At 35.6% G+C, this 17,195-nt stretch overlaps 1 protein-coding gene across 1 annotated transcript in view; it reads left to right on the top strand.

Annotated features, from left to right (window-relative positions):
- The window catches only part of dnah5 (dynein, axonemal, heavy chain 5), a 95,232-nt gene that overhangs the window by 53,482 nt on the left and 24,555 nt on the right, over positions 1-17,195 (top strand). The window contains 9 exon segments of the mRNA XM_038297419.1: positions 4,965-5,175; positions 5,428-5,604; positions 10,065-10,172; positions 10,174-10,203; positions 12,089-12,224; positions 12,448-12,629; positions 12,733-12,888; positions 13,521-13,676; positions 16,102-16,284. Coding sequence (XP_038153347.1) covers positions 4,965-5,175; positions 5,428-5,604; positions 10,065-10,172; positions 10,174-10,203; positions 12,089-12,224; positions 12,448-12,629; positions 12,733-12,888; positions 13,521-13,676; positions 16,102-16,284 — 1,339 coding nt within the window.

Genomic DNA, 17,195 nt, shown 5'->3' with positions numbered 1-17,195 from the left:
AAATTTAATTTGTGGATTTGAAGAAGAGGATCTGGTTGTCGACTCACGTTTGCAGAGAAGTTGAAGAACCTTAGACTCCAATCTGTGTGTTGTTTTTCAGAGTTTGACTGATTCGGTGGAGGGCGGAACAGGGTTTACCCAGAACTCGGACGGTGTAGATGAACAGACATACTGACTGCCACTCAGATTTCCTGCTGTACTTGAACGGGTCGTAGTGAAGATGAATCCCTTGCTCAGAGAGTAAAACTCAACATCCTCTCAAGGAGACTGGATCCAAACCTCCAGTTTGAATCCCCAGCTCAGTTTGAGCTTCAGTTGATCCCTCCTGGGAGTGGAGGTCCGAAAAGGTCCAGTTTGCAGGATGACTTCCTGCCGAGAGGCAAAGACAAAAAACAAAGTTAAAACTCAGGTAGACAAGAACTCAGTCTTACTCAGCAAAAACTCACCTAGGCTAGAGTACCCAAAACTGGCAAACACTCTGGCGTCGAGGTAGTGGCAATCAGCAGCTTAAGAGCACTCTGTTAACGAGGAAACCATCAGCAGGTGTGTGAGGAGGCGGACCGGAACCAGGCGCCTCTTGTTGGTGGAAGGGAGACACACACAAAAACAAACACACAGACTGGAGCCCTGACAATTCGGGATGAAAACCTTGTATGTTGTAAAAAAAACATTCTTTCGTTGTACATTTTGTCAGCTTGTCTCTCTGTTATATTAACCAATATGATGTGTTGAACTAGATATGTATTTGTATAAAGTATGGAATTAATTCATAAAAAAGTTTATTTGAATTTTATAAATTTAGGTTTCCTGCCCAACAGCAATGATGAACTGCATATATAGAATTCTATATCCAGCTATTGAAGTATCTAGGCAAGAGCTACCAGTCTGGGAAAAAATTGGTTGTTACTTGAAATTTTAAAGGTTCACTTTTTTTTTTTAAAGTTTTTGTTGAAAGCTTTGGATAAGATTATTATCTTAAAATTATTATTTCATGCACATTTGCTGCTGGAAGAATTGTAGTAAATCTCTACCTCCTTGTTCTTTTTTTATCTGCAGTATTTAATTCAAGTCATCTGCTCCCTCGACTTGAAAGTAAGCCTCTGCACTTATTAAATTGCAGTGGGTGGCTAGAGTCAAATATTTCACTTATATATGAGTTGGATTTTTAAGATGGCTCACATTTAACAGGGTAAAATGTGTTTTTTAAATTTTGTTGTCTTAACAGCTCATCTCAAATAGCAGTATGGTGGCTGACAGATTGCTATTATGACCTGCCTTTCGTGCTTTTACTTTAAGGTGCAGAATAAATTGTAAAGGAAACTAGGTAGATATTAATCTGGGCTATACTTACTGTCTATGCATTGAAAGTTTTGAGAAAGGCAACAACACCACCTAGAAATTCGCTTAAATGCATAGCAATAATATCAATGAATGTGAAAATGCTTTGAATGTTGTTTTATCTGGGAAAAATGTAATAATTTTAAAATTTACAACATAAACAATAGTTTAGTTTCATTTGTTTAGTAAGAAGTAAACAAAAAAGCACACATTGAATGAAAAAGTAATGATATTCCTATGGCAACATGACCATTGATAGTATACCCCTTACCAACTGCCCACAAAATCCTGTTTAAATCTACAATTGGCTTTTAGTGGCAGTGGGAACGGCTCACTGACCTGTGTCAACCCAGGTCAAACGACTCGGCAAGTGACCCCGGGTTAAAGTCGCCTTCAAACAGCTCTTCTCCACTCGGCATACAGTGGGAACATCAGACCCGAGTCAACCCGCTAATTGACCTGATAACATTGAGCGCAGCGTACCGATGTCAACAGCAGTCACTTCTGATCTAGCAAGCCAATAAAGCTCTGCTTACATTCCAGAAACATGGCGCAGCACTGGTGAGAGAGGTTTGGAGGGACAAAAGAGCGAAACAATAAAGCACACTTACTACGCCCTGCAACTGACTTCCATTTTGCTCTCGATTATTTACTTTACCAATTTCTGTCGCAGTGACATCATCAACGCTAACCCTGAGTGATAGTGTCACCAGGCAGGGAGCAGCGGGGGACAGAGGCCACGCAGTTTACCAGCTGGGGGTTAGACCCAGCTTCTTTTGCTAATGGGAAGGGAGCCAACTGTGTTATTTAGGATGGTGATAGAAGGCAATGTTGAGGTTTGTCTTCAGAAAGCCACCATCTTTTCTGCCTGCCTTCAGTAAAACTAAGTTCTAGGTGGTTCTTATCACACCAGGGGAATAGTTAATGCACTACCTGTTGGAATATAGACGTATTGCCCTAGTTTGGACCTTTAACAGTGGTGTTATGCTCAAATATTCATGGTTAATTTATGCTATGATGATAAAAAGATTGTAAATCTTGGGAGATATCCAGTCACTTCAAACCTTATAAAGATTACAGTTGTGAAAAAAATATAAAAAAAATTATGTTTTTCTTGAAATGTTAATCTGGAGTTTGCTTTTGAAAATAACCCATTAACTCAGTTTGTGTTTGTGAGGCGGATTAAACCACTAAACCACCATTAAACTGTTAATGGTTTTAAATATGTAGAGTGGTGTTTTAGGAGCAGGTTGGAGATCCACTGTTATGTGTTATTATCATTTTCTTTTGAAACATCAAGCGCATTGGGAAATATAAATCGGCTACATTATACAAAAGCATGAAGTATTTCTTTTATCATTTAGGATTTTGTTGTGCTTTTAAATCTAGATATAGTAGTACCTGGTAGCAGGTAAGCACCATTTATTTCATTGGTTTCACATTATACTAAGAAGAACACAGAACGTTTCTGTGCTTATTTGTTTGGCAGAAAGTGTATGATATTTCTCTTGCACTGCATTGTGTTGCTTCGGGGTGGGATATGAACACCCTTTTTACTTGATGTGCTGAGAGGGGCAGTGCAACGGCTACACTGTGACTTTATATTTTATATATATATATATATATAATTAGAGGAAAAACTTACAATAAATATTAATGTAGTTTAAAAAGTGCTTTATGGACCACCTTGGCTTGGTCAAAAATTATTGCGTGAAAGGGAATTTTCTCACTTTTACAATTCCCTGGATCAGTTCACAAGACCTTATTGTTAAAAGGAACAATGAATGTGTATCTTATAATGGGTGCTGCTATTACTGTAAGTTCAGGACCCTTTTATGACTTATTGTAAATCTTTAGTTTTTTTGTAAATGGCTGAGTTTTCATTACAGTTTATAGTGACATGAAATAATCTTTGTACTATATAATAATTAGTTGATACGTTGCAGTTATTCCACTGAAACAGTGTACTTTGGGAAAGGAATCTGTTTCTTGTAAAAGATTAGGGTGCGACAGAAATTTGCTAAAGAATAAGAAAAAAAAAGTTAAAAAATATAAAAAAAAAAAAAAATGCAGCTGAAACATTTTACAGAAACACCTACAAAACTCTCACTGAGATATCCCCTAGCTTTCTGGGTTTGCTGATTTTAATTAGTCTCTTAAGGTAGTTCTTTATCCCACAGCTGAAGGTCGTCACTCTGTCACTATTTACATTTTGTTTCTTTTGAGTGTTATGTTTTATGTCTCTTCTCAGTAATGCATCTGGCAGGATTCCTTGCACATGTTTCCTACTTTGATGTTCTAAATTATGTTTGAAATGATGTCTTACCCTTAATAATTTATGAGTCTACCCTCAACTGAGCGGAAAATAAAAGCTAAGTGCTGTGATCTATTTTTTTTAATCCATGTCAACATTTCCTCTAATCTCGTTATAACATTCTTTTCTATTTTTGATATTCTTTCTCCTTATAATATTCTTTCTAGCTTTTTACTCTGCACAGAGTACTACCCTGACACGTAAACAGCTCAAAAACAATGTATACCAAGTACCTTTTTCTTACAGCTGTAGTAGTTGTAATGCCATGATGTCAGAGGACTGCTTATGATATATAAAATGTTAATAAAAATTTTTTATTTCAGTCCCAAAGTCATCATACTTTGCATGTCAATAATAAAATGGAGCAATGAAATTAACTGAGACCTTAATTTCCATAGCTGGCAAAAATCCTAAAGGTGGAAAAACTGAAGCTCAAGAACAATGCTGGGAAAGTATTGATAAAAAAAAAAAATGAAATAAAACAATAGAAAAAAGTATGGGAACGAATTATCGGTTCATTAAAACTCATATCACAACAAAGCCAAATCTGACCAAAAAATATAATTATTCATTTTTTATTGCACAACTTGAAAAGAAATACTTTCATCTAATTTGTTTCTGCAAAATACATAAAAAATAGTGCAATATGTGTGTTTGTGCCCTTTTGTAGGTTATTTTAAACAGAGTACAGCAATACTAGGGTTACTGCTGCTAATAATGTATTACTCTCTAGTATAGATTGAAAAGGGGATTCAATATGCTAAAAAATTACTTGACTCATTAGGGGAGTGGGGGTTGCGTAACCCCACACTGCTCTGCTGGCACCACACAGTGGCAGCCCACTGCTCCCCAAGGGGATGGGTTAAATGCAGAGGTAAATGTGTGTGAGATCAATAAAGCTCAATTATTATTTATTGCTGCTGTCTTGGAGTGTTTAATAAGATGCAAGGAAGGAATTACAGGGCCTGATGGTTAAAACATTGGAAAGTCCAATAAGTGTAAAAAGAGCAATCTGAGATCCATCTGATTAGACTGTTAGTGACTATGCAGGCATAAATAGGTTTTGTTAAAGTTTTGTATTTTAAATAATGTGACATATAGAAATGTAGTCCCACAGTCTGAATGACTGCTCGCAGGATTCCACAACTGTTTGTGGCAAAATTCTATGATCATCTTGAAAAGAGTATAAATGTCTTCTTTGGTAAAGCTGTTCTCAAAGTTATTCTTCCAAGCAAGCTTTAGAAAACTTTGTTATCTGCCTAATTTGAAATTAAATGTGTGCTCTTCATTGGTCTTATTTTATTTTTTTGCAATTACAGACAATCAAGCCATCAGACATTGCCACTGTGTGAACTCTAGCACGGCCTCCCCACCTCATCATGCGCATTATGGACTGTGTGCTGATACTCTTCCAGCACCGGGTTAATAGAGTGAAGATTGATCAGGAAAAAAAGTGCATTACTCCCTCCTGGCAGGAGTCCCTAAAACTAATGACATCCGGAAAGTTCTTGAAAAGACTTCAGGTGCACTTTAATTATTCTATTTTAGTTATTCTATGAAGAAGGTGATGCATCAGATTTGATCAGAGAAATTGTAAGACATGATCTTAGAGATGAAATTGTGGTTTTAATCAGCCTTTGTGTCTCACTTGACTTTGGAAGATTCATCTGCGCATACACTTGATGGAGGAATCGACCAAGCTTTTATACTCAAATCAAATCATCCCGCATTCCATTCTCTCACCTGCTTTTTGTATGCATCTTTTTTCCCCAAAGCAATTTGATGTAAAAACCATTGATGAAGAAATGGTGGAGCTTCTGATGCCCTATTTTGTGGCCCCAGACTACAATATTGATGCAGCCAAGAAAGAGTGTGGTGTCGCTGGTCTTCTCTCCTAGACCAGAGCTGTGGTTGACTTCTTCTTTGCAAACAAGGAAGTTTTACCCTTAAAGGTAATCTAAGATTAAAAACTTTTTTTTCATGGTGTAGAAATTGAAAGCAAGTTTATTTTCAGATAAAATATAAATCAAAATCTGTTTCAGATTATAGATTTTGGCCTTTAGATTAATTGTGAAGTTGATAGACAACTTGTGTATTGGGTAAACTATTCCAATCTATTGCAGTCGGGAACTATGGGAACTTGAAGTGTCTAATATTCTATGTGTATGTGGTTGGTTTTGAAAAATAACATGCTCCACTGATTCAGGCTTGCAAGATTGCCACATATAGAAATGGTTCTAGACTGTGAATTCCTTAATGACTTATTTTATACTATAGAACAACAAACTGATATCTTCTAATTTTGGCTTACTTTGAAATTAATTGTAAGACTTAGAAAAAGAGGTCTGAGATTACTTTGAATTAATAGATGAATTGTCTGGTTTTCTGTTTAATGGTCTTCAAATAATAATAATAATAATAGGTCTCTTTGGTGTTAATGAAATCAGCTTGGTTCAAATCCCTCTGTCAACATTTTTCATGGGCATCAGTCCGTCTAAAATATAAAGCTGAATGTTAAAGTCAGCCTTAGTCAGAAATGTTAATTTGGTTGTACCCAGCAAGAATCTATTTTCTAAGATTGACATTTTGTCTTGCATCATAGTTGTCACACAATTGTTTTTTGACATCTGCTCCTCCTGTAACTTATTCATATTCACATTACTTTAAACTCAAATCCTCAGGGGCATTGCTCTTAAATGTTAAGGGCCCATAAGCCCCTCTATGAAGTGCGCAAATAGAATAAGCGCACTTAAGGGTTTGAGTGCACAGGTTACAACCGTGCAAAAATCTGGAGAATCGGAACAGTACTTGTACTGTATGAGTTTTTGTCCGTAACGGGGACAACGAAAGGGACAGGAACAAAAAAATTATAACTGCAACAACAAATACTTTTGTATTTACATATACACTGTAGGATATGAATTATTTTTACAATAACACCTGTGAGGGATTGTATTTTAGTCAATGAGTCAATGCAATCAACTGGTCTTCCTTAGATAGAAAACTTTGAATCAATTTGACTGTATGATCTGGTTGAACTGTAAAGTGCCTTGAGATGACTTGTGTTGTGAATTGGCGCTATATAAATAAACTAAATTGAAATTGAAATCATACAAAAATACATTACTAGATAGATAGATAGATAGATAGATAGATAGATAGATAGATAGATAGATAGATAGATAGATAGATAGTTAGATAGATAGATAGATAGATAGATAGATAGATAGATAGATAGATAGATAGATAGATAGATAGATAGATAGATAGATAGATAGATAGATAGATAGATTCTTTACATACTTTTAAAGAGGCTTTAAAACCTGATATCTGTGCGCTGAAGAGCTATCTTTGTTTAGGTTTCTTAGAAATTGAGACTAGACAGAATTTCTGATGGAACATAGCAATTGAATATCTTGATGGGCAGCACAGTACGAAAGGAAACGTGGCTGAACATTGTCAGGCCCTTTTACTATTATTGCTGCTGATGCCAACTAAACTCTGTCAAATCTCATCTGCATGAATAATACAAGCTGCACCAAAGTCTTGGTAACCCACTGTGAGGAAGTTGGTGCCATAAAGGAAGACATTAAGAAGGCCTAATTCTTTATAATCAGCTTAATACACTAGAGTTATTGGCGCTTCAATCATAATATTTCTGTTGGGATCCAGAGGCTTGCCCACCAGAGGGCGCCGAGGATCCCTTCTGGATTGTTTGTTCTTCTGTTGGGATCTGGGGTGCTGTCTACCTTCCTCCACCAGAGGGTGTACTGGATCTCCTGAACCTGGAGCTGCCTTCACCAGCTGACTCTCATCTGCTCATCAGGGGACCAGTACTTAATTGGGCTGTGGACAACACCCCAACGCCAGAGTGTTTTTGTTAATCACGGAAGAATTCTGACTGTACCCTGGGACTCTGGAGGAGTCTCAATTAACGAACTCTGCCCGGCACATCTCAGGAGCTCTGGAGGAGCTCATCGTCTGAAGCCTGCCAACCTGCTCTTGACTGAACCCTGGAAACTCTGGAAGAGTCTCCTTTGCTGAAATCTGCCTGCCGCATCTCAGGAGCTCTGGAGGAGCTCATCATCAGAAACCTGCCTTCCTGCTCTTGGTAACCAACCAGGAGATCTACAATCTGAATCTGCCTGCCTGTTCTCTAGGTGAGAACTTAGAGCAACTCAAGAACTGAGTCTCAGCTAGTCAGAAGCCTAGCCCTGCTGCTGCCTAGCCCTCTGCTAATCCCTCTGCCTCTGGACTCCTCTGGCTTCCTCTCTCAGCCTGAACCACATCAGAGATCCCTGTGAATCCAAACCCGGACCTGTACCAGTATCAGTACTATCTCTTCGATTGTGTTTCCTAAAAATAAACTGTTGAACTTTTAACCCTGTCTCCGTGGTGTTCTGCGCTTGGGTTTAGCTCCATTAACCCAACATGACAATTTCACCTATTTTATTTTAGTCTCTTGTTAGATTAAAATAACTGACATTTAAATTATTACTTAAAGGTATAGTGGAGGATTTTCACACATTTTTGGAAAGACCCGCCTTCTACACTTCTAAAAAAATGCACATAAACAACCCTGTGCCCGCTCCCAAAATGGAATGCCTATTAAATGCGTGCAAGAGCATGCACAAGCCCATTTCTCTTTGTGCACAATCTGTTTGAAAGCTGCTGTTTGCATCACTCATACAAGCTTACTTTCCAAAAGATTTGCAATTTGTCCACTATTTCAGACTCACCATTCTGTTATGCAGAGAAATACCTGCCTGCAGAGATTTACATCCCCTCTCACACACTGATGAGAAAACGAGTTGAAATATGGAAGAAAATGGAACTTTTAAAAATATTCTTAATATTTTCATATTTCTTAAGCATGGATGCCCTAAAATTGAGAGTTTTAGTGTACTTGTTCTATAAAATACTTAGTACGCCTTTCTAGAGACATGCTGCATTTCATAGAAAGGTGGTCTGTGTATGTGTTGATGTTGATGTGTATGAGTTTTACTTTATGTACATGAGAAAGATTTTTTAAAGTTCTCTGTTTCTTTTCAATGTGAGTCTAGCTATGAGGAAAACCTTTGCTTGCTTTTGCTGCTGCGAGCCACTTTCCACAACCCTAGCTATGATCAATTAAAAGATTTTTGTCCTTGCGATTTTTTTTTTCTTTTTTTTTTTGTATTTTTTTTCTGGTAAGCACTTGATAAAGAAAAAAAATATAGTATTTAAGGACAAATTTTAGAGCTTTAAAGTTCACTGTTCTACTTTTGGATAGTGTTCATTTCCCTGTTATGGCACAATAAAGGGATTTTATATTATATTCAAATTCTTTCAGGAGCCAATTTATTTACAAAAAAATGTCCTCTTTTACCTCACCCTCTGTTCATAATTATTGTCTAAGTTTCTCCATCTCATCTTCGCCTTTGACTCTGTTCATCTTGCTTCCATTCCACCTCTTCTGACTGTATCATTGTCTTAATTTCCTAATGTATTTTTATATTGTCACACACACTAACCTTTATTATCCGTTTTGTTATTCATCTCATGGTTCAAAACCTCCATAAGAACTTCTTTACATCTCATTCTTATGTTGTTTTCCCATCCTTATTAAAGTATGTTGTCCTTCATCATGAAACATGGTCTTGCAAATAGATTTTCTGGTTTATGGCTGAGGGTTAGTTTTCCTTTAAAGCTGACCGGCCAGACTGTAAGACGGCAGACAGGGAGACAGATGAGCATGAATGGTCTTTTTCAATGTCAATTAATAATGAATAGAAGTGGCAGACTCCTTCCTGGCCAAGCTAACCAATCAGACCTCAATTCAGATTATTAAGACAACCTGCAGACTTTCTGTAAATCTTTATATCTGAATCTCTTTTAGTGATTTAACAATAGCTCATGTATTACCTTAAAAATCTCATTACCACATCTTTTTTAGGTCCATCTTTTTTTCTCTCTAAAACCTTCAACGTTTGCAATTCCTTTTTTGACTTCCACGTTTCGTCCTTTTATTTCTTTCCTCTCATGTCCAGGTTGAACTTTGAGTCTGTAAATCTTCTGCTCCAGGGCAACCTTTAAAGTCTTAAAGACAAACAAAATATTTCTCATATTTTTATCCATCCATCCATTCATCTGCCGCTTAACCATCAGGGTCATGAGGGGGCTGGTGCCTATCTCGAGCAGTCTATGGGTGAAAAGGGGGTTACAGGCGAACAGGTTGAATATCAACATCCCTCCATTTTGAAAATAAAAACCTCTAGCAGTATTTATTTTTTCTATGAATTTCTTGCTTCCTCACTTCCTCTGTTTCTTTATTTCTTTCGCGTCTTTGTGTGTAAAAAAAATTCCATTCAGATTTTGTATGCAGGGATGACATGAACAACAGAGTTTTTCTTTCTTTTCTTGTTTGAAATAGGCCAATCTAGTCAAGCAGGAAAGCCGTTTGGACAATGCCACTGCAGACCTTGCAAAAGCACAGGCTGAGCTGGATGCCAAGCAGGCGGAGCTGGATGTGGTGCGAGCATGAGTATGAGAAGGCCATGATGGAGAAACAGGTCTAGATATTAATTACCTCTTAATTACATGATGCATTCATTAAGAAAAAAATGTTTGAAAATGAAAGTGCATAAAAAAACTACAACTTGATTTTATTACTGGTATATCGCAAAAATAAAACCTTATTGATGGTTTTTGTTTTAATTGGCCTATATGTGACAAACTACAACTAAAACTATGATCTCATTCCATGGAGAAAAATCCATGTCCTTTGTCTTTCCTCTTTAATTTTGAAAAGTGTGACATGCATTGGTTTCTAGAAAATGTTGACAACTATCAGTCATATACACCTAAAAATCAGACCTTTTTGCAAGAGCCCCCTAGTAGAAATCCACAATACAATTATATAGTTTTATACCAACTGTAAATTATAAACAGCTAACATGTCAAAGAGGCGCTCTGGTCAGATAAGTTTAAAACTTTCCGTTCTCACCTGCAGGCATCTGACATCTTTTGAGTATATTGCGTTACTAGACAGCCATGGTGGTGGCAGCATGATGCTGAGTGAATAATTTTCCACAATAAGGACAGCTAAAAGATCAGAATTGATGACAAAATACATGGAGATCAATCTACAGTAGGGTAATTTGGTTTTGATCTGATACAGCCTTAATCACATATAAACAAATTGAGTCCTGGTCTCACTGAACAGTTCAGCCTGAATCCACTTAGGTAACATGAACTTGTGTGGTACAGCTGTATTTCAGCTGAATTAGGCCAAACACCAAGATTCTTCAGATATGAAAAACATATTCCACATATTTACTACCTAATATTAATTATATAGTTCAAACTGCCTGAGCTTTTTTTTTTTTTTATCAAGTTCCATAGATACTTTAATCTTTTGTGAAGCATTAAACTTTAGCCTAATATCTTATTTGCAAAGTAAAGACACAAACATAAGGAAAATTAAGCAAACCTGCGTTGTCAAGACAACAACAGGCTTCTGAGGCCATTCATAACTAGGATTTGCGTCATGGCAGCCCGCAGAACAACACTACCTGACACTTACTTTTTGAATATGCTGTGTGGCGTCTATGTTTTTGTTGCAAGTACATAAACCAAAAATGATATACTGCTTAAAAATAGTCTTTTTGAATGCAGCTTGAAGAGTGTAATTAGCTTTGACTTGAATAAAGAATGATTAAGTCAGATTTACCCAATGGCCTGCTTTGCGCATTTACATCATTAGAACTCTCTACATGCAAACAGAAAAGTGTGTGCATCAAGACTTCCTGATTAGGAAAACTGGATTGCAAGAACCAACTCGTATTGCAGAGGGATGTTTTCTCTCCTGTAGGTCCAGCAGTGAGATTTATGGCAGATTAAAATGGCTCAGACACTCAGACGCAGTTTTGTTTTATGTTCTACTAATTCGATCTCCATTGATGTGTAATTGCTGATTCTCTGTAAACAGGGTCATTAACGGCGTTAAGCAGCAAATAAAAAGATTGTGTTAAATAGTTCAACAAATGCTTCTATAAAGATGTGGTTATTTATCATAATTGACATTTAATTTAGGCATTTAAATTCAATAAAAGAATCACTAGGTTTTAAATGTACATCATGAACTGCAGTTAACATTTGCAGGAATAACCCATCATGCACTAGATGCTTGTTTTACTGCTAAAATAGACAGGCAACACTCTCTTTTTTATCATTATTTAGACAGACAACAGATAGAGCTAACAGAAGAATCCTTATTTTATGTTTGAAAATTCTCTTAAAGTTTCCAGTCTGTATATTTGGGGTGTTTTCTAAATATTTAGTGGTCTTCAAAGAATAACTTATAGATAATGAGCTTGATTAGGGCGGTGTAGAACATACCAAGATAAACAGACACATGGAAAAACTGACCTGTTTGTCTTTCCCATTTATCTCCAGACTTTGCTGGAGGATGCTGAGCGCTGCAGACGCAAGATGCAGACAGCGTCCAGTCTCATCAGTGGCCTTGCTGGTGAGAAGGAGAGGTGGACAGAACAGAGCAAAGAGTTTGCAGCTCAAACCAATCGCCTTGTGGGTAGGTTACCTTGTCTGATTTGGAGAAAACATGTTTTCTCCAATGCAAAAATGTGTTAACAGGGTAATGTTTCATCATTATTACATGTAGGGTTCTATATATAAGAGGATATTTTAAAATAAGCATTTGACAGTATTTTCTATTCAGTCTAGATTTTGGTTTGACTGTAAAAAAATACAAGAGAACAACATTTGATAGTAATACTCTTGTGTCCATCTTTTAGGTGACGTCCTTCTGGCTACAGCTTTCCTCTCGTATTCTGGATCCTTTAACCAAGAGTTTCGTAATATCCTCCTGGACGACTGGCAGCAAGAATTAAAGCAGCGTTCTATTCAATTTGCATGAGGTCTAAATCTTGCTGACATTCTCATTGATGCTCCTACTGTTAGTGAATGGAACCTTCGGGTTACTAAAGGTTTTTTCTAAGCATTAAGGTAATAAGTATCACTATTCACACTGTTTTCTGTGGTATTAAGTTGGCATCTTTATAAAACACATTGAGAAGTAGCCTCACCTTTCTTTCTTTCAAGGCCTTACCAATGATGACCTGTCTATTCAAAATGGCATAATTGTGACCAAAGCTGCAAGATTCTCTCTCCTTATTGACCCACAGACACAGGGAAAAATCTGGATCAAAAACAAAGAAGCAAGAAATGAGTTGCAGGTTTGGATGGATGTTTCTATAGCTTTATTCCATTTCATATAATGCTGTGTTAGAAAATACAGATGTTTGAAAATGTTACATCTATTTATCTGTATATTTATTTAATTTTGAAATTTTGAAATACAGTATTTTGCATAACTGATTTGCAGGTTAGAAAAAGAAGTATTCTTAAATTATTTTTGTTTGTGTTATTGTGTTTACTCTGTGCTCTTTCATTTCCAGCATGAATATCACTTCAGGAAAAGCAAATGTGCAAATATTATGAGCCCAAACAGGGTCACACACCTATTAGAGGCAATCTAATAGCGTGGTGAATGCATTCTAAAAGCACATTATGAATGTTTTTTTTAATCATTGGGTATAAAAACTATAATCTTTCATTCATATTTCTTTCAGTAATGTGTTAAAAGAAACAAGACACAACCATAAAATATTTTTACTTATATATTGATGGAGATTTTAAGACCTGCAGTTTGATTACTGCTGATAATACCTCATCCTACATTATAGAATCACCTATTGTGTGTCCGTGCAATGAATAATACAGTGTTGAAAGGCAGATAACATTGTTGAAATGTTAAAACAGTGTTACTATCAATTGTCCAATATATCTTTCTTTTTATCAATCTTAGATTGCGTCACTAAACCATAAGTACTTTAGGAAACATCTTGAGAAGAGTTTGTCTCTTGGTCGCCCCCTGCTGATTGAAGATATTGGGGAGGAGCTGGATCCTGCTTTGAACAACATTCTTGAGAAGAACTTTATCAAAACCGGCTCCACTTATAAGGTAAGAGTACTTTTTTTTAACTTTTTTTTTTTTTACTTTAAGACCTTTTTTTTCTTTATATGTGTATTGATTTGCTTCTTGCTACTCAGCTTGAACCATACTAGCTGGAAATAGACTGTTTTTATGAGGATGATGAGCTGTCCTTGAATCATTATACATGGTTTTTGTTTTCCATGTCTGCACAGAACGACTAGTTTGTGCTTTTCACCTCTATTCAGTTTAAAATGAGGACTATTACCTTCAATAGAAGTGTGTTATATTATTTAGAATGTGTACGGACATTCTTTTGAATATTCACCCCCACAGTCAGTAATATCTCTAAAGAACCCAACAAATATTACAGCATAGAAGAAGGCTAATGAGCTACTGATTATTAAAGTGTATACAGATTTTTTATTATGCATGCTTTGTTATTACTTAACATATCTTAACTGCCAACAGATAATCTGATTCTGTACACAAAAGCCTACAAAAGAAGAACTTTATAATTAACAGGCTGTCAAATGTGTCTGTTCCAGCACTAAATCTAAAGCAAAATTTCTGGTGCAAAGCTATGTTTACACCAGATTGTAAAATGTTCTAGATTTCATCAAATGATATGAAAAATATTTGCAGCTGGCAAGTGAATATTATCCATAAAATAATCCAATATATCAGAAATTTTAAGTATAGGTCAAATGAAATATTCAATGATTTGAGTATAAATGATCACAGGATACAGTTTCCTCCTGTTCCTGCTCTTATATGATATTAAAACTAAGTTTGCTCTAAAGCTGAAGCTAGAGGTTCTAGTATTATCGATTATTAATCATTTTAATTTCCCATGTAAATGCCTGTATTTAGCTTTAAAATAAATCTTTGTACTTAGAGGAAATATTGAAAATGTAGAAATGAGGTAAACCATGTAAACATCTATGTTTGCAATAACTCTGTGGGGTGTAGTACCATTGAGACAGAAGCCAACGTTGTCACATGTGTAGTTTGGCGGTAAGTGAAATCTTATTTACCTTGTGTATGTTCCATCAATGATAGAAAAGCCTTATTTTTTTAAATACTATTGCACTGTGGTGACTGACAAATAGGATACTCATCAGAAATATGAGTTACCTAGATTATAAAAGGAGCTGATTATAGTGTCTTTTCTCTCTGTTCTTTCCGATTTGTGAAAAGTTCTTATTTCTATTAATATCCTGGTTCAAGAAGGAAGTGAAGGTGTTTGTGCTTGACAGCTCAGGGAACTGGGAGATAATTAGATGATGTACTGCCATGAGTAATTAAATGCTGATCAGATCGTTTAACAATTACGCACCCATGCATGAACACATATTGATATACACAAATACACATGGGCATTTATAAATACTCTTAAAGAAGTATTTATAAAATACACAATTCACTATTATTAGATTTTTGATAAGTAAGGTCCTGTTTTATTTAATTTTCTTGAGTACTTTTTTTTTTTTTTACTTAAACGATTTATGAGAGATTAAACTTACTTAAAAGAAATGAGGGGTGCTGATACTTACATGTACTGTAAAACTGATTTTATCTACTTCTGGGAAGGTCTGAAATCTTTCCACAATGCTATAAACTTTGCATTTATAACTGAGAGCAGTTATTTGCAAAGTCTTTTATTGTATCATGTGTATTGTTCATTGTTCTAGCAAGTCTAACATGCAAATCTGAATTTGCATGTTACACTTCAAAAACTCTGTAATTGTCCAGAAACCAGCAATCGGTGCACCCCTAAGAAACATTATTTGCAATATCTTAAACCTCTTTAAGACTGTTACATGTTGTCACATAAAACTTACAAAATCTATATGATTTGAATTTAATTTTTCTGATAGACCAACACAACGTATCATATATATGAAATGGTAAAACCAAGAAAAATCTTTTTTTTTTAAACTTTTTTAAGTGGGATTAGCATTTGCATTCAGCTTTCTCTGAATCAAAGTCAGCCATTTCTGGAATGTACGGTTTTACCAAAACTATGTGTTTTATTAACTTAATTGTCTGTTTGTTTTTTTATTAAAATATACCAAAATGTGATGCTCTATAGTTTTGCAGAAACATGCTAAATGATTGAATATAGTTTAGTAACTAGGGCTGAAAATGTTTTACTGCTTTTTTTTTATGTATCAGATAAAATTAAGATTATTACAAAGACATGCCACAACTTTTACATTTTTCTTTGTAATACTTAAAAAAAATGGTGCACTTTTATTCCACCTAACAATGCTTCACTAATTTATGTTGGTTTTTCACCTAAAATCTAATTTTTAATACCCTGGAATATGTGGCTGTATAGTGACTTAATATGAAAAAATCTCTTAGGAATAGACAAACTCTGTTACTTTGTAAATATTGTGTGATATTAATCATTATAAGGTTGTTGTGCTAAAAGTGAATATGTTCACAGGTGAAAGTAGGGGACAAGGAAGTGGATGTGATGAAGGGCTTTAAGCTTAATATGACCACCAAGCTCCCTAACCCAGCCTACACTCCTGAAATAAGCGCTCGCACCTCCATCATTGGCTTCACTGTTACTATGAAAGGACTTGACGACCAGCTGCTGGGTAAAGTGATTCTCACTGAAAAGCAGGTATACCTTCAACTGAATTATTTCCACTATTAACTTCCATACATATTTTTTTAATTACTTATTTAAGAAGTATTATATGGGAGTTTATTGAAGCACTGTGCTTCTGATTTAAAGTAATTTTCCTAGATGGTTGTAGGCTTTTAACACCTCTCTTATTGTGAGCCTTGTTTTCTCTCTCAGGAGACATTAATGTATCAACCACTTTTTACAGAACATGATACAATAGTTATTTACAGAGTAAAGAAACATCCACTCACTAAAAATGGTGTCCATATGCATTAGTTTAAAATCTACTAACGAAAACACACACCTCTGAAGTGTCAGGAACTTGAGCCATTCACTATGAGCTATATAATACTGCTCTGTAAATGCACCAGAGCAAAGGGATCATTGATTGTTAGTCTAAAAAGACTGGCGCTGCTGCAGAGAAGCAATTTTCTCACCGATAAGTCTAATGGGTGATCATGACATGAAAGATTCATAGAAGATGTGAAGAATAGATTGCTATCTCCAGTATTTACCAAATGTGGATACATGCATAATAAAATCTGAGGCTGCTATTCCTGCATGCAAAAAAAATCTGCTTTTCTTTCAAGCTTGTATGGCTTTCAGAAGTCATATATGCTTTCAGGACATGCTTTATTTTGTTGATTTTAAGTTTATTTAGACATACATCCACAAACATTAATGACGATCATGACAGGAAATAGAAAGAGAAAGCTTCATTGTGAAACTCTATATTCGTTTTTTTCCTATTTTTACAAACATGCTTAAAAAAATACAACAAGAAATTGCAGGTTGTATATATTTTGTTATAGTTCAATAACTGACTGGCTTGAAACCAAGAAAACCAGAAAAAATCTTATCTCTCTATTAATTTGTTAGTAATGAAAGAACATGGCAACATTTTT

This window comes from Cyprinodon tularosa, unplaced genomic scaffold (genome assembly GCF_016077235.1).
Source record: "Cyprinodon tularosa strain WSP-4 unplaced genomic scaffold, ASM1607723v1 ctg387, whole genome shotgun sequence".
Taxonomy (NCBI): domain Eukaryota; kingdom Metazoa; phylum Chordata; class Actinopteri; order Cyprinodontiformes; family Cyprinodontidae; genus Cyprinodon; species Cyprinodon tularosa.
Note: the sequence above shows the minus strand (reverse complement) of the source record. Positions and strands in the feature narration are given on the sequence as shown.